The sequence below is a fragment of the Sander lucioperca genome, chromosome 15, assembly GCF_008315115.2.
Source record: "Sander lucioperca isolate FBNREF2018 chromosome 15, SLUC_FBN_1.2, whole genome shotgun sequence".
NCBI lineage: Eukaryota > Metazoa > Chordata > Actinopteri > Perciformes > Percidae > Sander > Sander lucioperca.
In genome coordinates, this window is record NC_050187.1 from 27,439,698 (window position 1) to 27,457,159 (window position 17,462).

The window sequence follows — 17,462 nt, forward strand, 5'->3', positions numbered from 1 at the left end:
TTAAAAGAAATACATGTAGGTTACTGCAGTTATTATTCATTACCTCTACACACTAATGCACTAAAACTTGAGCATCAAAATGAAAAAAACTTACAGTTCAGTGTTGACCAGTGTATCATTTGACTCAAAGATGTACAATGGTAACATATAACATATTCAAAATTTCCAAGTTATTAAGTAGCATCTCAGCCACGAACAAGAGATCTCAAGTTTAGCTACACTATTACATGTCAGGAAGTACAGAAATAAGTAGTTTCCAGTAGTTGGAGCATTCCGACACACACACACACACACACACACACACACACACACACACACACACACACACACACACACACACACACACGTGTTTACAGTTCCGTACTTTATTACGTTCTTACATTTTACAATACATCCACGTGAATGAGGAAGTAGAAGATTTCCTTTTACAGTCAGAAAATGACATCTTGAACATTAATGGTGACTCTGGAGAATTAGGTTTTCAAATGAGATGTCTTCAGTTGGAGAAACATGTAACTTTAGTCCTTGGTTGACAAAACAATCACAATCCACTAGATTTGGAAATATTAACAAAAACTGATTGAACAAATCGCCCATCAGTCCAATTATCTGTCTTGTGAGTCAGCCGCGTACTCCCACTCTACCAGATAGTGCGTTTGACACCCGCCCAGATTGAGCGTTTGATTCCTTGCGCGGCCCGTACGTCGTCCCAGTGCAGCTGGGTGTTGGGGATCTCGTCTTCAGGCTCCGGGTCGGGTCGTGCCCCGTCTTTCGGACTCGCCACCACCATGGGCAGCGGGCCTCGCTGCGACTGAAACTCGACGACATGGAGCTGCTTCTTGTCGGCCAATTTCTGGTGAATTTCCTGCAGGGTGGAAGAAGAAAAGGAAGTAAATGTTAGTGAAGAGAGGAATAAGGAGAAGTGTGACTTAAGGACCTTTCAGACCAAAAGCGGCAACTTCAACAACGTTTGGTGTGTCTGATGGTGGAGGGGCAAACAGATACTATATTTACAGCTCCAGAGTATACATCTCTCTAGTGTATGATATAAATTAGAATGTACACAGATATGCATTTCAGGGCTTAAATACTTAAATAATGTTCCTCTACATCATAAGTCTTAGGGCGTTTTCACACATACCTCATTTGGTCCGGACTTTCGGACTTTTCAGTTTGATCCGAACCAAAATTAGAGGTGTGAAACCTCCCCCGGACCACGGTCCGGATCAAAAGACCAAATTTTGGTCCGACCAAAAGAGGTGGTCTCGGTCCGGACCAAACTGAACCATGGTCCGGTTCGTTTACAGTGTGAAAGCATTTTTTGGATGGTTCGGACTTTCGGACCAAATACAAGAAGCTCTGGCAGGCTCTCCTTGTGTTACAAGACCGGGGAAGCTCCTTTAAGGAATAGCTTGGTGCTTAGTGTGTAGGCAACATGAGAGAGTGAGAGTGACGGTGAATGCGCTCAGAGCAGACAGCTGTCGGCTATCAGAGCAGAGAATACATCAGCAGTTTATTTGTTAAGTGGTAGTAAATGTACAGTGTAGGTTTCCGTTTGTCTCTGAATAAATTCTCCAGAAAGTTCCAGTGTCTTGCTTCTCAACATCACAACAAAACAAAAAGAGCCGCGGCAGTAAGGGAGAGCAGCAGTCAGCTGAAAAAACTCCGACACAGAGAGAAGAGACGAGAGGACGGGGAAGCCCGTCTACAAACCAATCAATTATAAGTATCTGGAGACGCAGCTCACGTATGTGATGACGGCAGGACGTAGTTTTCTCACATATAGATCTTTAGTGCGCTTGCATAACTGCAGTATGAAACCAAAACTTACCGGATCAAATGTTTACAATGTAACAAAAACATGAACCTTGGTCCGGACCTTGGTTCGGACTTTCATGTGTGAAAACACCCTAAAAGAGAGAGTGGTGCTTTTCCTTTATTAATTCAAACTAATATCGGAAAGCTCCCACAGAAGATCCCTCCCACTATGCCGACATGACTTCACCTGATTGGCTAATCCAGTGAAGAGGGCCCTGGTGATGTTGAGGAGATTGACAGATCCTTCTACTTTGCAGTACAAGTCCTTTATGCCGATCAGCTTGCACAGAGTGATAACCGCCCGGTGGCAGTGCAGACCATGACCTGCAGAGACAGAGAGACAGAATAAATATGCACATTGTATCCCCATGATTGAGCACTAGGGCGGGGCAATATGAAGTCCTCTATCATGGTATGCTATTTTACAATATTGACAAATAGTGTGATATAGTAAATTATCTGGACAGTTTGCACATACAACAGCAGTGTTTCTCAAATGGTGGTAGGGGTACTTTGGAGGACTGCAGGGGGTACGTGAGACATTTAACAAAATGTTTAATAGTTACAAGGCTGTTGTCCAGAACATTGTTCCTCTTTATGTAGACTTTTTTTTTTCCTACCAAAAATGTGAAATTTGTGTCGCCTTCTTTGGACCTAATCTTGCCTTCCTTCCTTCTACTGTCCTTCTACTTTTTACAAATTTCTCGCTTTTTTCTTCTTATGTCACTGTTTTTGAAGTTTTGATACTATTTTAACCTATTCTTGCCTTTCTTCCTTCCTTCTTTCTACCATCTTTTTCCAAGTTTTTGTCTTTTTTTACAGTTTTTGTCTCCTTTTCTCATTACCATTTAAATGTTTTTTTTTAACACTTTATTCTATGAGTCCTTAATTTTGGAATACTACTTATTTTTAATAAGGTTCCTGAAAAGAACCGTCTAATTCAATATCACTTATGCAGAAGAAAAGACACAGTGTTCAATTAACTTCCAATTAATAAACTCCAATTTCTTTCATAACCTAGATATTTTATTAGTTGATGCTCAGCTGGATAACTTGCAAAAATGTGAAATTTGTCTACATAGGAAAGCATACAATTCCACATAGTTTTCAATAATAAATGAATAATAAATACATATTTACGTGGATTTGAATTTTTTTTAACAAAAAGCAAGTTCCTATTTTCCTTATAATTTGTTCCAAAATAAAAAATAAAATCTTCAGGAAACCTGCTGGAAATTATTCAGCATCTGGCCTTTAAATTAAAAGCACAAATCTAAATTTCTATCATCTCACAGTATTTATCGTATCATATAGCCCAACCATAATGAGTAAAACCAGATTCCCTCAACACTAAGCTTAACTCTTATCCTACCAACTAACTACTTAATGAATCTTACCTTCGTTCTGTTTCTTCATGCGCAGCGTCGTCCTCTTGAACTTGGACTGAATGTCATGATAAACTGTTGGGGGTGGGTGGGTGGGGGGAGGTAGAGAGAGAGAGAAACAATAACTGAGTTTTGTTATGCATCTTTTCTCTCGTTCTCCCTCAGCTCTTGTGTTTCTCTACCTGCCCACCAGATGTCCTTCCACATGGAACACGGCATGTCCTGCTGACTGCAGCAGCTGTGGCTGCTTAGTTATTCAGACACATAGTCCTGAGCGGGAGCCATGTGCTGCTCAATGCAGCCTTCCAGTACAGTACAGCTCCATAGCTTGATTTAAAATCGTTAAGATCTGGTTCTTGTGTCACATCGCTCTTGAAACACCGCACTGGCTGCTGTCCCTGCATCCTCTAGACATCCAGGGGGAATTAAATACACTTAATGATTCAGGGTGTGTACTGGGATGCTGCGACAACACAGAGGAAGGAGTTATGGATGAAGGAATAAAAAAGTAGAGGATAGATGACAAGCAGTAAGTTGACAATTTGGTGCTCAGAGGACACGTCACGCTGGGTGAAGAAATCTAAAATGCAAAACTAAATGTCAAATACACACATACATACACAATGCACAGGGGGCTGAACATTTGCCGTTGCTGCAGGAGTTCCAGGTTCATTTGGAACAGTGTGTCTTCTGTGTGATGTGTGACTCACAGATCCAAACAGCGACAAAGTCAAAAAATACAGAAAGAAAGGCAAATTCCTCCTTGTTTTTCAGTCTCTAACTCCAACACTACACTAAAAGTCAACACTGACTTAAAGCTGAACCAAAAAGGACATATGAAAGTTTGCCTGGTTGTTTGTCAGTCCAAAATATTTTAATTTCTTCCAACAAAAGGTGGAAATGCCAAAAAGAGAAACAATCAAACACTCTGCCACATTCAAATGTATTCAAATTCCCTTTGGCTTCGCATCGTTCCAACAACAACAACAACTGGAAGGTCAGCGGAGCGGTTTGTTTTTCTACCAAAACAACATTTTTAGTGGCCAAGTGGGGGGCATCCAGATGTTTGACTTCCCAATGAACACATTGACCCAGCTTAACGATCATGAAGAAAAACTGTTAATCATCTGCCGGACGAAATCCAAGATAGGGACCGCCACCAAAACTTGAGTGGCCTGCAGGAAATCAAGCCACATTTAAACTTTTTTTTTACTGTCTTACTGAACTTTGCCGGTAAAGGTGACAGTGGTGAAAAAAAAAATGACCTTGAAGCTATCAGATCCGTCACAAAACCTGATTACAAAACCCATGAGATTATCCTTAAAAGAAGTGAAGATAGGACGAAGAACACACACACACACACACACACACACACACACACACACACACACACACACACACACACACACACACACACACACACACACACACACACACACACACACACACACACACACACACACACACACACACACACACACACACACACACACACACACACACACACACCCCTCCGGTCCCGGGCCAAAGCAGGAAGCTAACTTTCTCCTCCGGTGGCCGCGGTGGAGGCTGATGACTCACACACATTAATCTTTCTGGCTTTGCTGTCCAGCAGCAGCCCAAGTAGCCAAATAGCGTTTTACAATAAAAAGAAAAAGTACAAGCGGTGCACTTAAAACTATTATACCTTTCTTCACAAATCTAAGCAGGTGATACAAGGGGGAGGAAGAGCAGGAGTGGAAGAGATGAAGGAGAGGAGGAAGGGGAAAATAAAAAAAAAAAAGAGTAGAAGTTGGAGGGAAAGAGAGGTAGAAGGGGAAAACCAGAGGAGTGGAAGAAATCGAGTTGTGAAGTGGGAGAAGCTATTGCGGGCACCCCTGGTTCTGGAAGTAAAGCCCCATTCATTTTTCTCATCTGGTTTTTTTAATAAAAATAATAAATGGAAGGTCAAAGACTGAACATGAAAATGAAAGATGAAGAGTTAACCATGACTCCCAAGGTATATCTCGGGAAGAAACAATGGGCTTAAAACTGTGTGTACGCCGCTAATGGCAAGTAAAAGCTAAAGATTACAGTGTTAATAAAATGAATAATGGTCTGCAGATTTAATCAAGTCACTTTCGGATAAAAATGTGGATGAATTTGGGTACAATGGAGCCATGCTTTGTTTACAATTGCGACCAGGAGGAGTTTTGAATTTGCTGCTGCTCTGATTCACCCCTCTGACTGGCTTCTTCTCCATAGCAGCCAAAACTCATGGCTATTGTACTGTTTAGAGCTGAAAAATGCCAACCCAAAACGATGGACAAAACAGAAACTTAACATGTTTCTATCTTAAGTAACATTGAGGATAAAGTTAAAAGTAAAAACTGAAATGAGGAGAATGACTTACTGGTCTGGTTGTTGTATCGTTCTATATAGTACAAGTAGTGGATCGCTCTGTTCTTGGCCTGCAGATCACACAAAACACAAAAACACACAAACACACATTGATGTCATTGTCATTTGTTGACTGAAAGTGTTGTTATTCTAATTAGCATCCCAGTTGGGAAATTGCTGCAGCCGTAAACAAATTGTATTAGCATTAATTATTAGGTACAATATTATGTGTCACAGGGGACTCTACATGTGTTTTGTGGGACTGCTCTGTAATAAAGCCTTTATAGTCAAATATGCTGAATTACATAAAAGAGGGTCTGGGGATTTTCTATCTCTAAGTGTCCTCTGTAAAGTTTATTGTGCGATTCCAAAGTACCAGGGTGTAATCATACACAGGCAAATATTTTAGGTCTGGATCTTGTTGCAAGAGTCCAAATAGTTTTTTAAAAATTAATTTTTTGTTAAATTCTAGGGAACAAATATCAGTTAATTAGTCTGCATAGTAATTTAATTATTTGGATTGTATGCATGCATACGATGATAAATGTGGTTATTAAGTTATTTGTATTCTGGGTCTCAGTTGAGATTAATTGTCCTGTTATAGTCTAAATGCTATACGAGCACCAACAGCAACTAAATGAACCTTAGAGATATATATTTTTTTTTATTAAAATCTAAATGCTGTTTGCACTCTGACAATAAAGTTCTGCTGAAAACAATTACTCAGTTTTACTCAATAACTCAGTAAGAACATTTAAAATACACTAATTCTACACTTTAAGACACACAAAAACTGACTTAATGATTATTTTTGTTGAAATTAGAGATGCACCGATTACAACTTTCTAGGCCGATTCCGATTTCCGATTTTCTTTGAGTTAGGCCAGCCGATACCGATTTTAGCAGGTTCCGATTTCATTTTTTCTAACCACTTTACAGCACACACAAATATTTATTTTCTATCTTTTCTTTAATAGAACATTTTGCACAGAACATAGAAAACATTTTGAACAGATAATGGATCACTATAAAATAGAACTATATAAATTACTCCTGGTGTGGGAAGTTCACACACATCTAAAGTGCAATGTTAGAACCATTTCCTTCTTTTCACATCCAATATCCAACTAAAAAAATTTGATTTTGGTTTTTGGTGTCGTCCCTCCACGCCCTACTCTTTCCTTGCAGGTGTTGCATATTGCAAACTTTTTATCTTCTGCACACACGCTGAAGAATTTCCAAACAGCTGACATGTTGCAGGTTAATTCACAAGGTTCCCTACATGTGCGAGAATAGAGCCGACACGCGTTTCACACGGCGGAAAAGTTGAGAGAAAGGAAAAAAGAGACTGTGCTGTCGCATCCGTGTGTGCGTGCGTCCTTGAAAACTGTAACTCGTATAACTTATGTTGTCAGTTAATTGTAGCATTGACCGGCATGAAATCGGCATATGTCAGACTGACCTGCCGGTCGCCGGTCATGGCCGAGCACGTGAAAACCGGCCAATTCCGGTCACCGGCCGGTCTATTGGTCCATCTCTAGTTGAAATAAAAACTTTGTGGTACTCACCTTCCTCAGAGCGGTGTTTCTGTCTGCTGCTTTCCCTAACGCAAAGCCTGGTGGACGGAGAAAAGTTGATGGTATTATTTGTTAGCCATGCTGCCAAATAAACCCCGGCTTTATCGTTTGAAATGTTGTCAAATTAGTGTCACTGATTAGGAGCCTACATGAACACTGTAACATGATGACATTTCTAAACTAAACAGAATCTGCAGTGAAAGGTTGAAGGCAGGTGAATCTCAGGAGTCTGTGAAAGAGTTTCCTCAGCATTTTTTTATTTTTTCACGCTGACTTCTGAAGAGCTTGACAAGTGCCGAAACTCTTTCCTGCACTTCCCCATATCTACATATGACAAGTTATTTTTCAACTTTTGCAAACACCCTGAAACTGTCAAAAATACTATTTCTTTCAAGTTGCTCCCACAGTCGTGATCTAGGTTGAATTTTTAGACAGTGTCGAACCTGCGGCTCCGTTGCCGTTTCCCACGGCGACCAGGCAGCTGATGGACCTCTTCCTGCCCTCCTTGGCCGTCATGTTGAACACACTCTTCACCTACAAAACAGCAACGAATAAACAATAAACAACAGCATCACCACCTGACATCTATCACGTTCTGCTTGGCTGCCATGTTAAACACACTTGAACATTAATACAACTGTGTGTTTGAAGTGTTGCCTAAGAACGCTATTTAAAATACCAAATACACACAAAACCATCTTAGGCTGCCTTCTCTACATGTTCTGAATGTAACCACTGTCGCATGTAATTACTGACATTGCTCATTATGTGCTCTTGTGATTGCAGACAGATCCAATCAGTGTCATCCATACGTGATAAGATGCAATTTCACTTAATAAAAAAAACCCTCGATCTCCAACAAGAACAAAGAAAAAACTAAACTAAAAACTAAGGAAAGCAGATGAAGGGGCTTGCTTTGGCTCATGACGCAGATTACATGTAATAATTATGTATTCAGCTCGTCTCTGTGCTTTCAAATTGTCTTTGATCGTGCACATTTTGTATTTTCTGCTCCAGTCAGGCCAATAAACCCATTGAACAGACAAATGTGTTTGTGAAAACATCTGCAGTTATAACACTACAACAGATTGTTAGGGCATTTTACTGTGTGTGTGTGTATGTGTGTGTGTTGTCAATCCGGACCAGAACGCCTGTCCAGATTTAAGTGACTTTCATCGACCTGTTAGTAAGCACAGCAAACAGTCATCTATCACACCACACACAGCGCCTTGTCCTCCCTCGTGCAACCACGCAGGCTGATCCACTGACTGCAATATGACTTTGGAAACACCAGGGGGCTGCATTGATACACTCCAGCGAGGAAGACGAGAGAGGAATGAGGGTAAGGATTAGAAACAGGGAGGAAAGATGAGGTTAGAGCTGACCAGAGAGCGAGAGAGAGAGAGAGAGAGAGAGAGAGAGAGAGAGAGAGAGAGAAAGCGAGAGAGAGAGAGAGCGAGAGCGAGAGAGAGAGAGAGAGAGAGAGAGAGAGAAGGCAAATGAGATAAAAAATGTCAAATAGAAGAAATGGGGCAGGTTAGAGAAAAGAAAATGAAATGAAATAGCATGAGAGGATATGAGAGAAAAGTGGTGGAGGATAATAGGGAGTAGAAAAAGAGATAAAAAAAAAGATGAGAACAGAGATTTAGAGAGAGAAGGAGGCAGGCATGACGAGGAGAGGAAGGGAGTATAGACGTGGCAAATGGGGGGAGAGGGGAAGGGAGATGATTTGTTGCCACTTTAGACATGAGACAGCATAGGTAAAAAAAAGTGGCGAGAACAAGAAAAGTAAAGGAAACGAAAGAGAGGAAAAGCCGTGAAGAAAAAGAAAATTATAGAAGAAAAAAAGAGAGAAGGCAGACAGTGAAAGCTCTGCGTCTGTCGTCAATCACAAACAATGTGCGTTTGATTGAGTACGCAGATATGTGTGCAGTATGTGTGTGAGAGAGAGAGAAAAAGACTAAACGCATGATAAAAAAAGACAATATAACACAGACAGACAGACCCACACACACACAAACACACACACATACACACACGCAATGATATAATATATGTTATCAATTCAATTTAATTACGCCAAGTTAATTAAGAGAATTAGAGGACTGATTAGAAGATATTTTAATGCCATACTCATTACGTAATGTGTTATGAATAAAAACTAATTTCATAGTAGTTTTATGCATTACTACGGAGCCCCTAAAGGGACATGAGCAAAACTAAATCTAAAATTTAGTTTCATGTGTTTGTGTGAGCACATGAAACTTTTTCGTGTGAGCATGTAGCCTGGGCCATACTGGAGACAGTGACAGCTAGAGAAATGACTACAGTACAGGAGTTAGTTGCACTATATTATAATCTAGGTCATCATTATAAGGACATTGCTGCTTTGCTTGCAAGTCGTCACCATTATATTGTTTCGATACGACATTTAGAATGGATTTTAAAGTCTTGTAATCTGTTCCGGCGCAAGGGATACAGCGAGACATCTCTAGAGCTGGCGCAGTGGATATGACACATACCTTTGGTGTGGGAGACCTGGGTTCGAGTCCCACTGCGATACATCAATCAATGTGTCCCTGAGCAAGACAGTTAACCCATAGTTGCTCCAGAGGCATGCAACCTCTGACATATATAGCAATTGTAAGTCGCTTTGGATAAAAGCGTCAGCTAAATGACATAATCATGTGGACGCGCCGACAGTTTTGTTGTCATTACTTAGAATTCCTCATGGCGGCGACAGAAACTACGCACTATAGCTTTAAGCTGCTTGTTTCTTTGGGCCACTTGGGGGCAGAACTCCACAACAAGCTAAAAGGTTACAAACGGTTGACAAAATACGCCGGAAGTGACAGCAAACTGCTGCCTGTTTACAAATCCAGGAGATGTGGAGCAACTTTAGCATTTTGGAGTCATGTTAGTTGAGACCTGGCAGATATAAGTCTGATATTTACTCTTCTTTTAGCTCTATTTTGGTCTCTACCAATTCCTCTTACAATTCCTGATTCTGAAGCTCCTAAAATACTTCATAAGCGACACCTTTCCCATTATACATTTGATCCATTGTTAATATAAAAAAATATTGACTGGTGCAGCCAAAGTATAAAATAGCTAAATTATCTGCAGTGACAGACAAGACCTATCTAGACCAATCTAATGTGATCCCAAGAAAAAGCTCTGCATTAAATATTATCTTTGTGAAGTTTGTTGTTGCTTAAACTGAGTCAGAGACGACACTTCAACACTGGTTAAAACCTTTGTTGTGCCTGTTGCTGTGTTGGTGTTCCTTTGCTGTGGCTGTGTGGTGGTGGGTGTTTTTTATTTTCTGGTATCTGTTTTGTCAATCTAGACAAAGAAACTTAAAATACTGTGGTTATTTCTGAGGCTGCAGTTTGTGGCGGTGTACTGAATTCAATTCCTTTGTGAGATGTTGTGGTAACAGTATTCATCGGACAGTGCATCTATAAATATATACAAATACAGGAATATCTGTCTATTTACATCCAACAATGAGGTGGGAAGACAAGAGATAATAGATTCAATAATATCCATCATCCAATATGTATTTATTCTGCAGAAAAGCTATGTAAGCAAACATGACTTTTATTCATTTGGAGATTTTAAAGCTTCTGCGGCTCATATTGGGAGTGTGTGTGTGTGTGTGTGTGTGTGTCACACAGAGAGCGAGGAGGGAAATAAGTAGGAGAAATTAGTAAATGAGGGACGAATGAGTGTGTGTGAATCTGAATGGGTAAAAAGAGACGAGGATTTAAATAAAAAACCCCTTCATACAAGTACAACAATTAAGCAGACATTTTACATGTTGCTGATAAAACCGCAAGAAAAGATCAGAAATGCCATCATCATCATCATCATCATCATCTCCCCACTCTGCAAAAAACACTCCCAGAGCCAATTAACAGCTAAACATTTCCTTAAAGGTCCCACGGCATGAAAATTTCACTTTATGAGGTTTTTTAACATTAATGAGTTTTCGCATCCTGCCTATGGTCCCCCAGTGGCTAGAAATGGCGATAGATGTAAACCGAGCCCTGGGTATCCTGCTCTGCCTTTGAGAAAATGAAAGCTCAGATGGGCCGAACTGGAATCTCCTCCTTATGAGCTCATAGCAAATGAGCTCATAAGGAGCAAGGTTACCTCCCCTTTCTCTGCTTTGCCTGCCCAGAGAATTTGGCCCACCCATGAGAAAGAGAGCAACATCATGGCTTTCAAACGAGCAAAGTGGCAGTTGGTCAAGGTCACACCCCCACCCTCCACCTTGCCATCTCTCTCTCCTCCTCAATAGCTACAGACACAGAAATGGCACATCCTAAGGAAAGCTCATTGTGGGACTGGCTCTAGTGGCTGTAATTCTGCACCAAGGCTGAATTTTGGAAAAAAGACTTCAGATACAGTATTAGGGGACCACTAAGGTCTCTATAAAAGCATCCAAAGAGCACCATGTCATGGGACCTTTAATGTCCACAGTTATTTTGTTTGTTTTTAAGTTTTCTATTTCCATTGTTATTTTATTCTTTTTTCCTTGTTCGTTTTACAGTTACTGGGTCTTATTTTTTAAAGCAACACTAAAGCACTTTTCCCGCTTCGGTTCCCCTAAAGTTGGAAGCGAAATTGTCCATTGCTGTCGTAATCTCTCATTATGTCTCATTCAAAATACAGATCCGCTACCCGACCTGGCAAACTTGCATAATGTAATGGACAATTCGCTTCTAACCTCCGAAGCGGAGTCCGAAGCGCGTAAAGTGCTCTAGTGTTTCTTTAAAACAATGTTACTCTTGTGAAGCACTTTGTGACTAAATGTATAAATATAAATAGACCTACTGCCTCTTGCTTTTCTATGGGCAGCTTGTGCAGGGACCAACTGCAGCCTTTCTCAGGGACTTTATCTGAAACACAATTTGTCTCAACGCTTTCGTCCCCGCCAGAGAGCTCAAAGTGATAGAACAGTGTTGGATTTCAGCTGAGGGAACTTCAAAGTCAAGATATGCCTTCCGCTTCACTAGTTATGTAACAAACATTTCAGCAAAGGTTTTATAATTTGACTGCAGGGGCCACAGCAGAAGGATTGGGTTCAGGGCAGCAGCAAACACTAAAACACTGAAAACACAACCTTGCATACACACACACACTGCTGTTTTTTTATATATATATATATATATATATATATATATATAGATATAGAGAGAGAGAGAGAGAATTAAGTATATACAATAATTACTAGGCGTTTTCATAGCTTTAATGCTAAATAAATACACAACATTGTGCTTGCATACTGTGGCTGCAGGCCTGTAAAGGAGGGCAGAAACATATCCTTTTTTGCTGTCAAGGAAACTCTGCGCCTCTGCAAAGATCCTGCCCAGATGGGATCAAAATCCAACAAGTTATTAATTCTCATTTTGCATTGCAACTTGTAGTTGAAGTGTGTGTAGACGCCTCCAGTGATGTTGAGCTTTTGGCTTTACATTCCTCATTTGAGGTGAAGATGCAGCAGTTTTGGAGGAGCATTAGCAGCAGAGCAGATGGGCTTAGTTTTTCCTCCACCAGACGAGCGACAGCATGTTGGTGGGAGGATGCTTCTAGCTCGCTCGCACTTCTGTTTCATCTCTTATTTTCTCAATCTGTTGCTGCATGTCTCCCTATCTGTATCTGTCTATAAGCTTCAGTGCAGGGGAGGAGTTCTCACCGCATGAGACCAGAAGGCGCTGTTGAGAGCACAAACCTCCGCCAACGCTAGACACTTCTCTGACTTACTGTTGCGCAACTACACTTCATTTCCTACACTTGGGTTTTAAGTTGACATCTTGACACTGCAAACACACTGAATAGTGTAAAGAGTTTATTTACTCCTGCACAACTGGAAAAATGTCTTCCATATGGTGCTCTACAGGACAAATCCTTGTAGAATTATTACATATCAATATCTAACTACATAGGTTAAATACATTTCACCTGTTCATAATGTCATGTCTTATAGCCTACCTCTAAATAATAATACACTACATTGTGCGTTAGTTTTCATAATATGTATCATATAGTATTACAGTATATGATAACATTTATATACAGTACATCATATTTTAGTGGGTTTCATTTCTGTGTTCCCTTAACTTGTTTAGTAAGATTTATACAGCCAGACGCCCAGACCCTGGTCCATCTGGTGATCAACAAACTTCAAACTAATTTCATTTTGACGTTGGTCGTGTAATCACAGTGTGTATGGCACTTGTGATGTGTTGACAGCTAGATGGGCAAACGTGAAGAGAGGTGGATGTGAAGAAAAAAAAAAAAAGAAAACTTCTAGAAATCTGATGAGCAGTGAGATCTGAACTTCCGCAAATCTGCTTTTAGGATTGGGACTCAAGTCTCTGTGTCATTTCACAGCTACGCCTAAATATTGATAATTATCGTATAGGTTAAAATCTCAGATTACGTCAAAATAAGTCTGCTTAGAAGTTTTTGAGAAATCCTGCTGACCGACAGATTGCAAAATTAGACACTAAACTCCAATGATTTGTTAAATTAATAGTTTGATTTCACTTTAAAAAAAGTCACAATATGGTTTTAGAAAATTCTGAATTGTTTAGAAATTACCTTACACACACAAGATCTCTGACCCACTGTCATGGTGTATGATTAAGAGGAAGAGTGAAAATGAGTTGGTCATAATGACAAACTGTCTATTAAACAATCGTCATGTTGTCTCAGGAAACCATGAATCAATCCTGAAAATGACTCAGAAGTGTATGTGTGTGTGATTGTGTGACTAAACAAGAGAAAATGAGACAAAAATAAATTGAACTGATGTTAATTTGTCTTTTGACTTCAGTGTATGAACAATGTGGGAAAAGATAAACAAGTTAAAAGTGTAAATCAGAATCTTACAACAGAACAAATTACATTTCTCACATTTAATTGAAACGGCTGCGTTTGTCTGCAATTTAAAGTTGATTTAAGTGAATATACAGACTTCGTCTTTGTGATGAATGAGCTCTCTCTAGTAATTTCAACAACTCAACATTGCTTTCATTAAAAACATCTTCATTTCATCACGGCCAATGCACATACATCTACAAACCGCCGTAGTAAGCCAAACAATGAGCAAGTTAATCTTTTTCATTTCTGTTCTTCTTGAAATCAACCTACATGTTCGTGTTCCTCAATTAAGTGTACTTCAAGACAAACTGTTATGATCTGGATGAGCTTTAATGACCAGTGTCACCATGGGTCAACTTCCCAAGTAGATTTGAACCATCCCGGTTTAACCTGCTACTACTTTCAAGATCACGGTGATGAGAGGCAGCGGACTTTTATCTTCAAATGAATGAATGGAAGATATATGAACTGATATGATCTTAAGAACCACAGTGGCAATATTTGATGTTACTTAAATATACACAATATTAAAGCGTAACTCTTGCCAAAATGCAACCTAGGGTCTTTTTGTGAATGTACCCGAGTCAAACTTTCGTTTAAAAGCATATTTAGGACGGAAGAGTCATTTTTAAGATTTACCGTATTCTCGTTTTTTCGGTCAAATGGCCTTTTTAATGGGAGTGCTAGGGGCACTTTTATGCTAGCCTCAAAATAGCTATTTTTAAAACACTAAGAAGGCTCGACACAACATGAAACTTTGCTCGATGTATCACCAGGGGCTCTACACATGAACACATGAAGCATTGAGAACATTGTTTGTGTATCCAGAGTTTACTAAAAAGAAAGGTTTTGAGCAACTCACGTTAGCAGTTGTTGTTTACGTTATCCGCCATTTTCCCAGTCAAAAATAGGGGACCTTCGAATGCGAATGAACGGACTCCATAGGAGGAAATGTCATTCTTATGAGGCTCCTTTTTAGCTACAAGGTCAATATTGTGTTTCACTAACGACAAAACAACAAATTATCCGTGCATTTATATGGCGCTAAGCTTTAGGAGCTTTCCATCTTTACTCTCCTCCCTCGACTATTTTTGACTGGCTCGATAGACGGCGACCGGAAGAACAACAGCTACAGTGAGTTGTTAAAACCTTTTTAGTAAACTCTGGGTACACAAACAATGTTCTCAATGCTTGCGTTCATGTGTAGAGCCCCTGGTGATACTTTGAGCAAAGTTTCATGTTGTGTCGAGCCTTCTTAGTGTTTTAAAAATAGCTATAATGCTTTTAACAAATTAAAAATCAGGCTGTAGTAATGCCCCTTATGGGGAATTTCACTTAAGATATTAACTTTTGTCTGTGTCTAGGTGAGCGCCGCTTGGCCGTTAGAAAACAACGTTTAATCCAATTGAAAGTTTTCACAACATTGCTGTCATCCATCCGGCTGCCTGTTTACTTTCAGCAAAACTTTCAAGGTTGTTGACTTCAGAGAGAAGGAGAGAGAAAAAAGGAAAGAGACAAAAATCCTGTTCCGACACTGACAATGTTCCATCTCAGTTAATGAAATCACCGAGTCCTGTCCAAGTGGATGCTGTCCCTGGAGAGAGGCCATGAACATCACTTTTCTCTCCGTCGCACTAACTCCCTCCCATTCTTTTCTTTACGGTTACCTCTTTTCTCTGTCGTCCCTCGCTCTCTTTTTCATCTCTCGAAGGTCCAACTGATTGTAATTCTTACAGAGACTGTGCCAGGGAAACGCAGATTCAACTTGATGGCCATTTTTGGATGTTATTGGATTAAATCATACATTAGGGTGCTCGTTTTTCATTTAATGTTTCTCTGTATTCTACTCTTGAATTAACCGGCATTTTGGGACTGTGAAGCTGGATTTATAGGCAACGCAAGAGCCACATTGTGCTTTATACATAAACAGATTAAATCATTAACTTATTTAATATAGTCAGGGTTGATAATACATAAGACCTTGTAGTGATAATATAATTCTCTCAACAATTATCACACGTCTCATAGAATATGTAATAATCTTTTGGGTACCCCAAAAGAAAACTGTCAAGTAACAAAAGCTGGCATCAGATGTCTGTTCAGATTTAAAAAAAAGACAAATTTCATTTACTTTATATATATATATATATATATTTTTTTTTTAATGATTTAAAATTGAATGCATTTCATTAATTCTAGATTATATATTACAGTAGGTATAATAGCTGACACATGGCCCCTTGCATCAGTCTCTACTGCTTAGCGTTCTCCTCTTTTTACTTTCTTTAGATTTTTCCTCTCTTTCACCTCCCAACCTCCTAACTCTCTCTCTCTCTCTCTCTCTCTCTCTCTCTCTCTCTCTCTCTCTCTCTCTCTCTCTCTCTCTCTCTCTCTCTCTCTCTCTCTCTCTCTCTCTCTCTCTCTCTCTCTCTCTCTCTCTCTCTCTCTCTCTCTCTCTCTCTCTCTCTCTCTCTCTCTCTCTCTCTCTCTCTCTCTCTCTCTCTCTCTCTCTGCCGGCATTATCGTCCTTGGGAGACAAGCCTTTTATTCCAGTAAGCCTTTTTCATTTCATTAGGCCTGAATTTATAGTGGTGTACACACACCCAGATACACACGCACACACACCCAGTTACACACAACACACACACACCATATATCTATAGAGGGAAATGGCATCATAAAAGCATCAGTCAGTTTCAAGGAGGAAGCCTAATGTCTGTGACACCACTCTTATTTATGTAGGCAGGAGAGATGGGGAAGACTATCAATGTGTGTGACACACACACACACACACACACACACACACACACACACACACAATCTGATACTGTGTGTATGGAATAAACAGATGCAAATAAAAAGAGTAGAAGACGTACACAACCACACAATACACACACGAAAGCAAGCACACTCAGAATTGATAATTGGTCATTGTTAAAGAAATGACATAAACAAGAGATAAAGACAAGGAAAAAAAAAAAAAAACACACACACACACGCATACAGTGTGTATGATCAAAAGAAATGTTAAATGTAACCTGACCTCTAATGTCCAGGTATAAATGGCATATTGATACTGAAATTGATTTCCTACAAGTGTGTGTGTGAGACAGAAAGTCTACGTACAGAATGTGTATTTGACTTGCGAGTGTGTCCCTGTGCAAGTTAATGTGTGTGTGTGTGGGGCACATGGAACTGCTGTGTGTCTATGTGTATGCCCGAGTGTGTGTGTGTGTGTGTGACCTTGTGGCATTACCTCCATTAGTTTAGTGAGGATGGTCCATTAGGGCTAATTGATTGAAGGTCAAATACAGCACAACAGAGAGAGAATCTAAATGAACTGGATCTGTCCATACAGCTGATCTTATCACACAGCAGTATTTAATCTTTTTCAGTTAGGGAAAGCAGC

The 17,462-nt window shown here is 39.9% G+C and overlaps 1 protein-coding gene across 1 annotated transcript in view; it reads right to left on the reverse strand.

Annotated features, from left to right (window-relative positions):
• Positions 1–453: 453 nt before the first annotated feature.
• mrps5 (mitochondrial ribosomal protein S5) overlaps positions 454–17,462 on the reverse strand; it is a 29,147-nt gene continuing 12,138 nt past the window's right edge. The window contains exons 7-12 of the mRNA XM_031315994.2: positions 7,603–7,693; positions 7,151–7,197; positions 5,596–5,653; positions 3,216–3,278; positions 2,006–2,142; positions 454–865 (exon numbers count right to left, since the gene is read on the reverse strand). Coding sequence (XP_031171854.1) covers positions 641–865; positions 2,006–2,142; positions 3,216–3,278; positions 5,596–5,653; positions 7,151–7,197; positions 7,603–7,693 — 621 coding nt within the window. The 3' untranslated portion in view covers positions 454–640. The remainder of the gene's footprint in view (positions 866–2,005; positions 2,143–3,215; positions 3,279–5,595; positions 5,654–7,150; positions 7,198–7,602; positions 7,694–17,462) is intronic.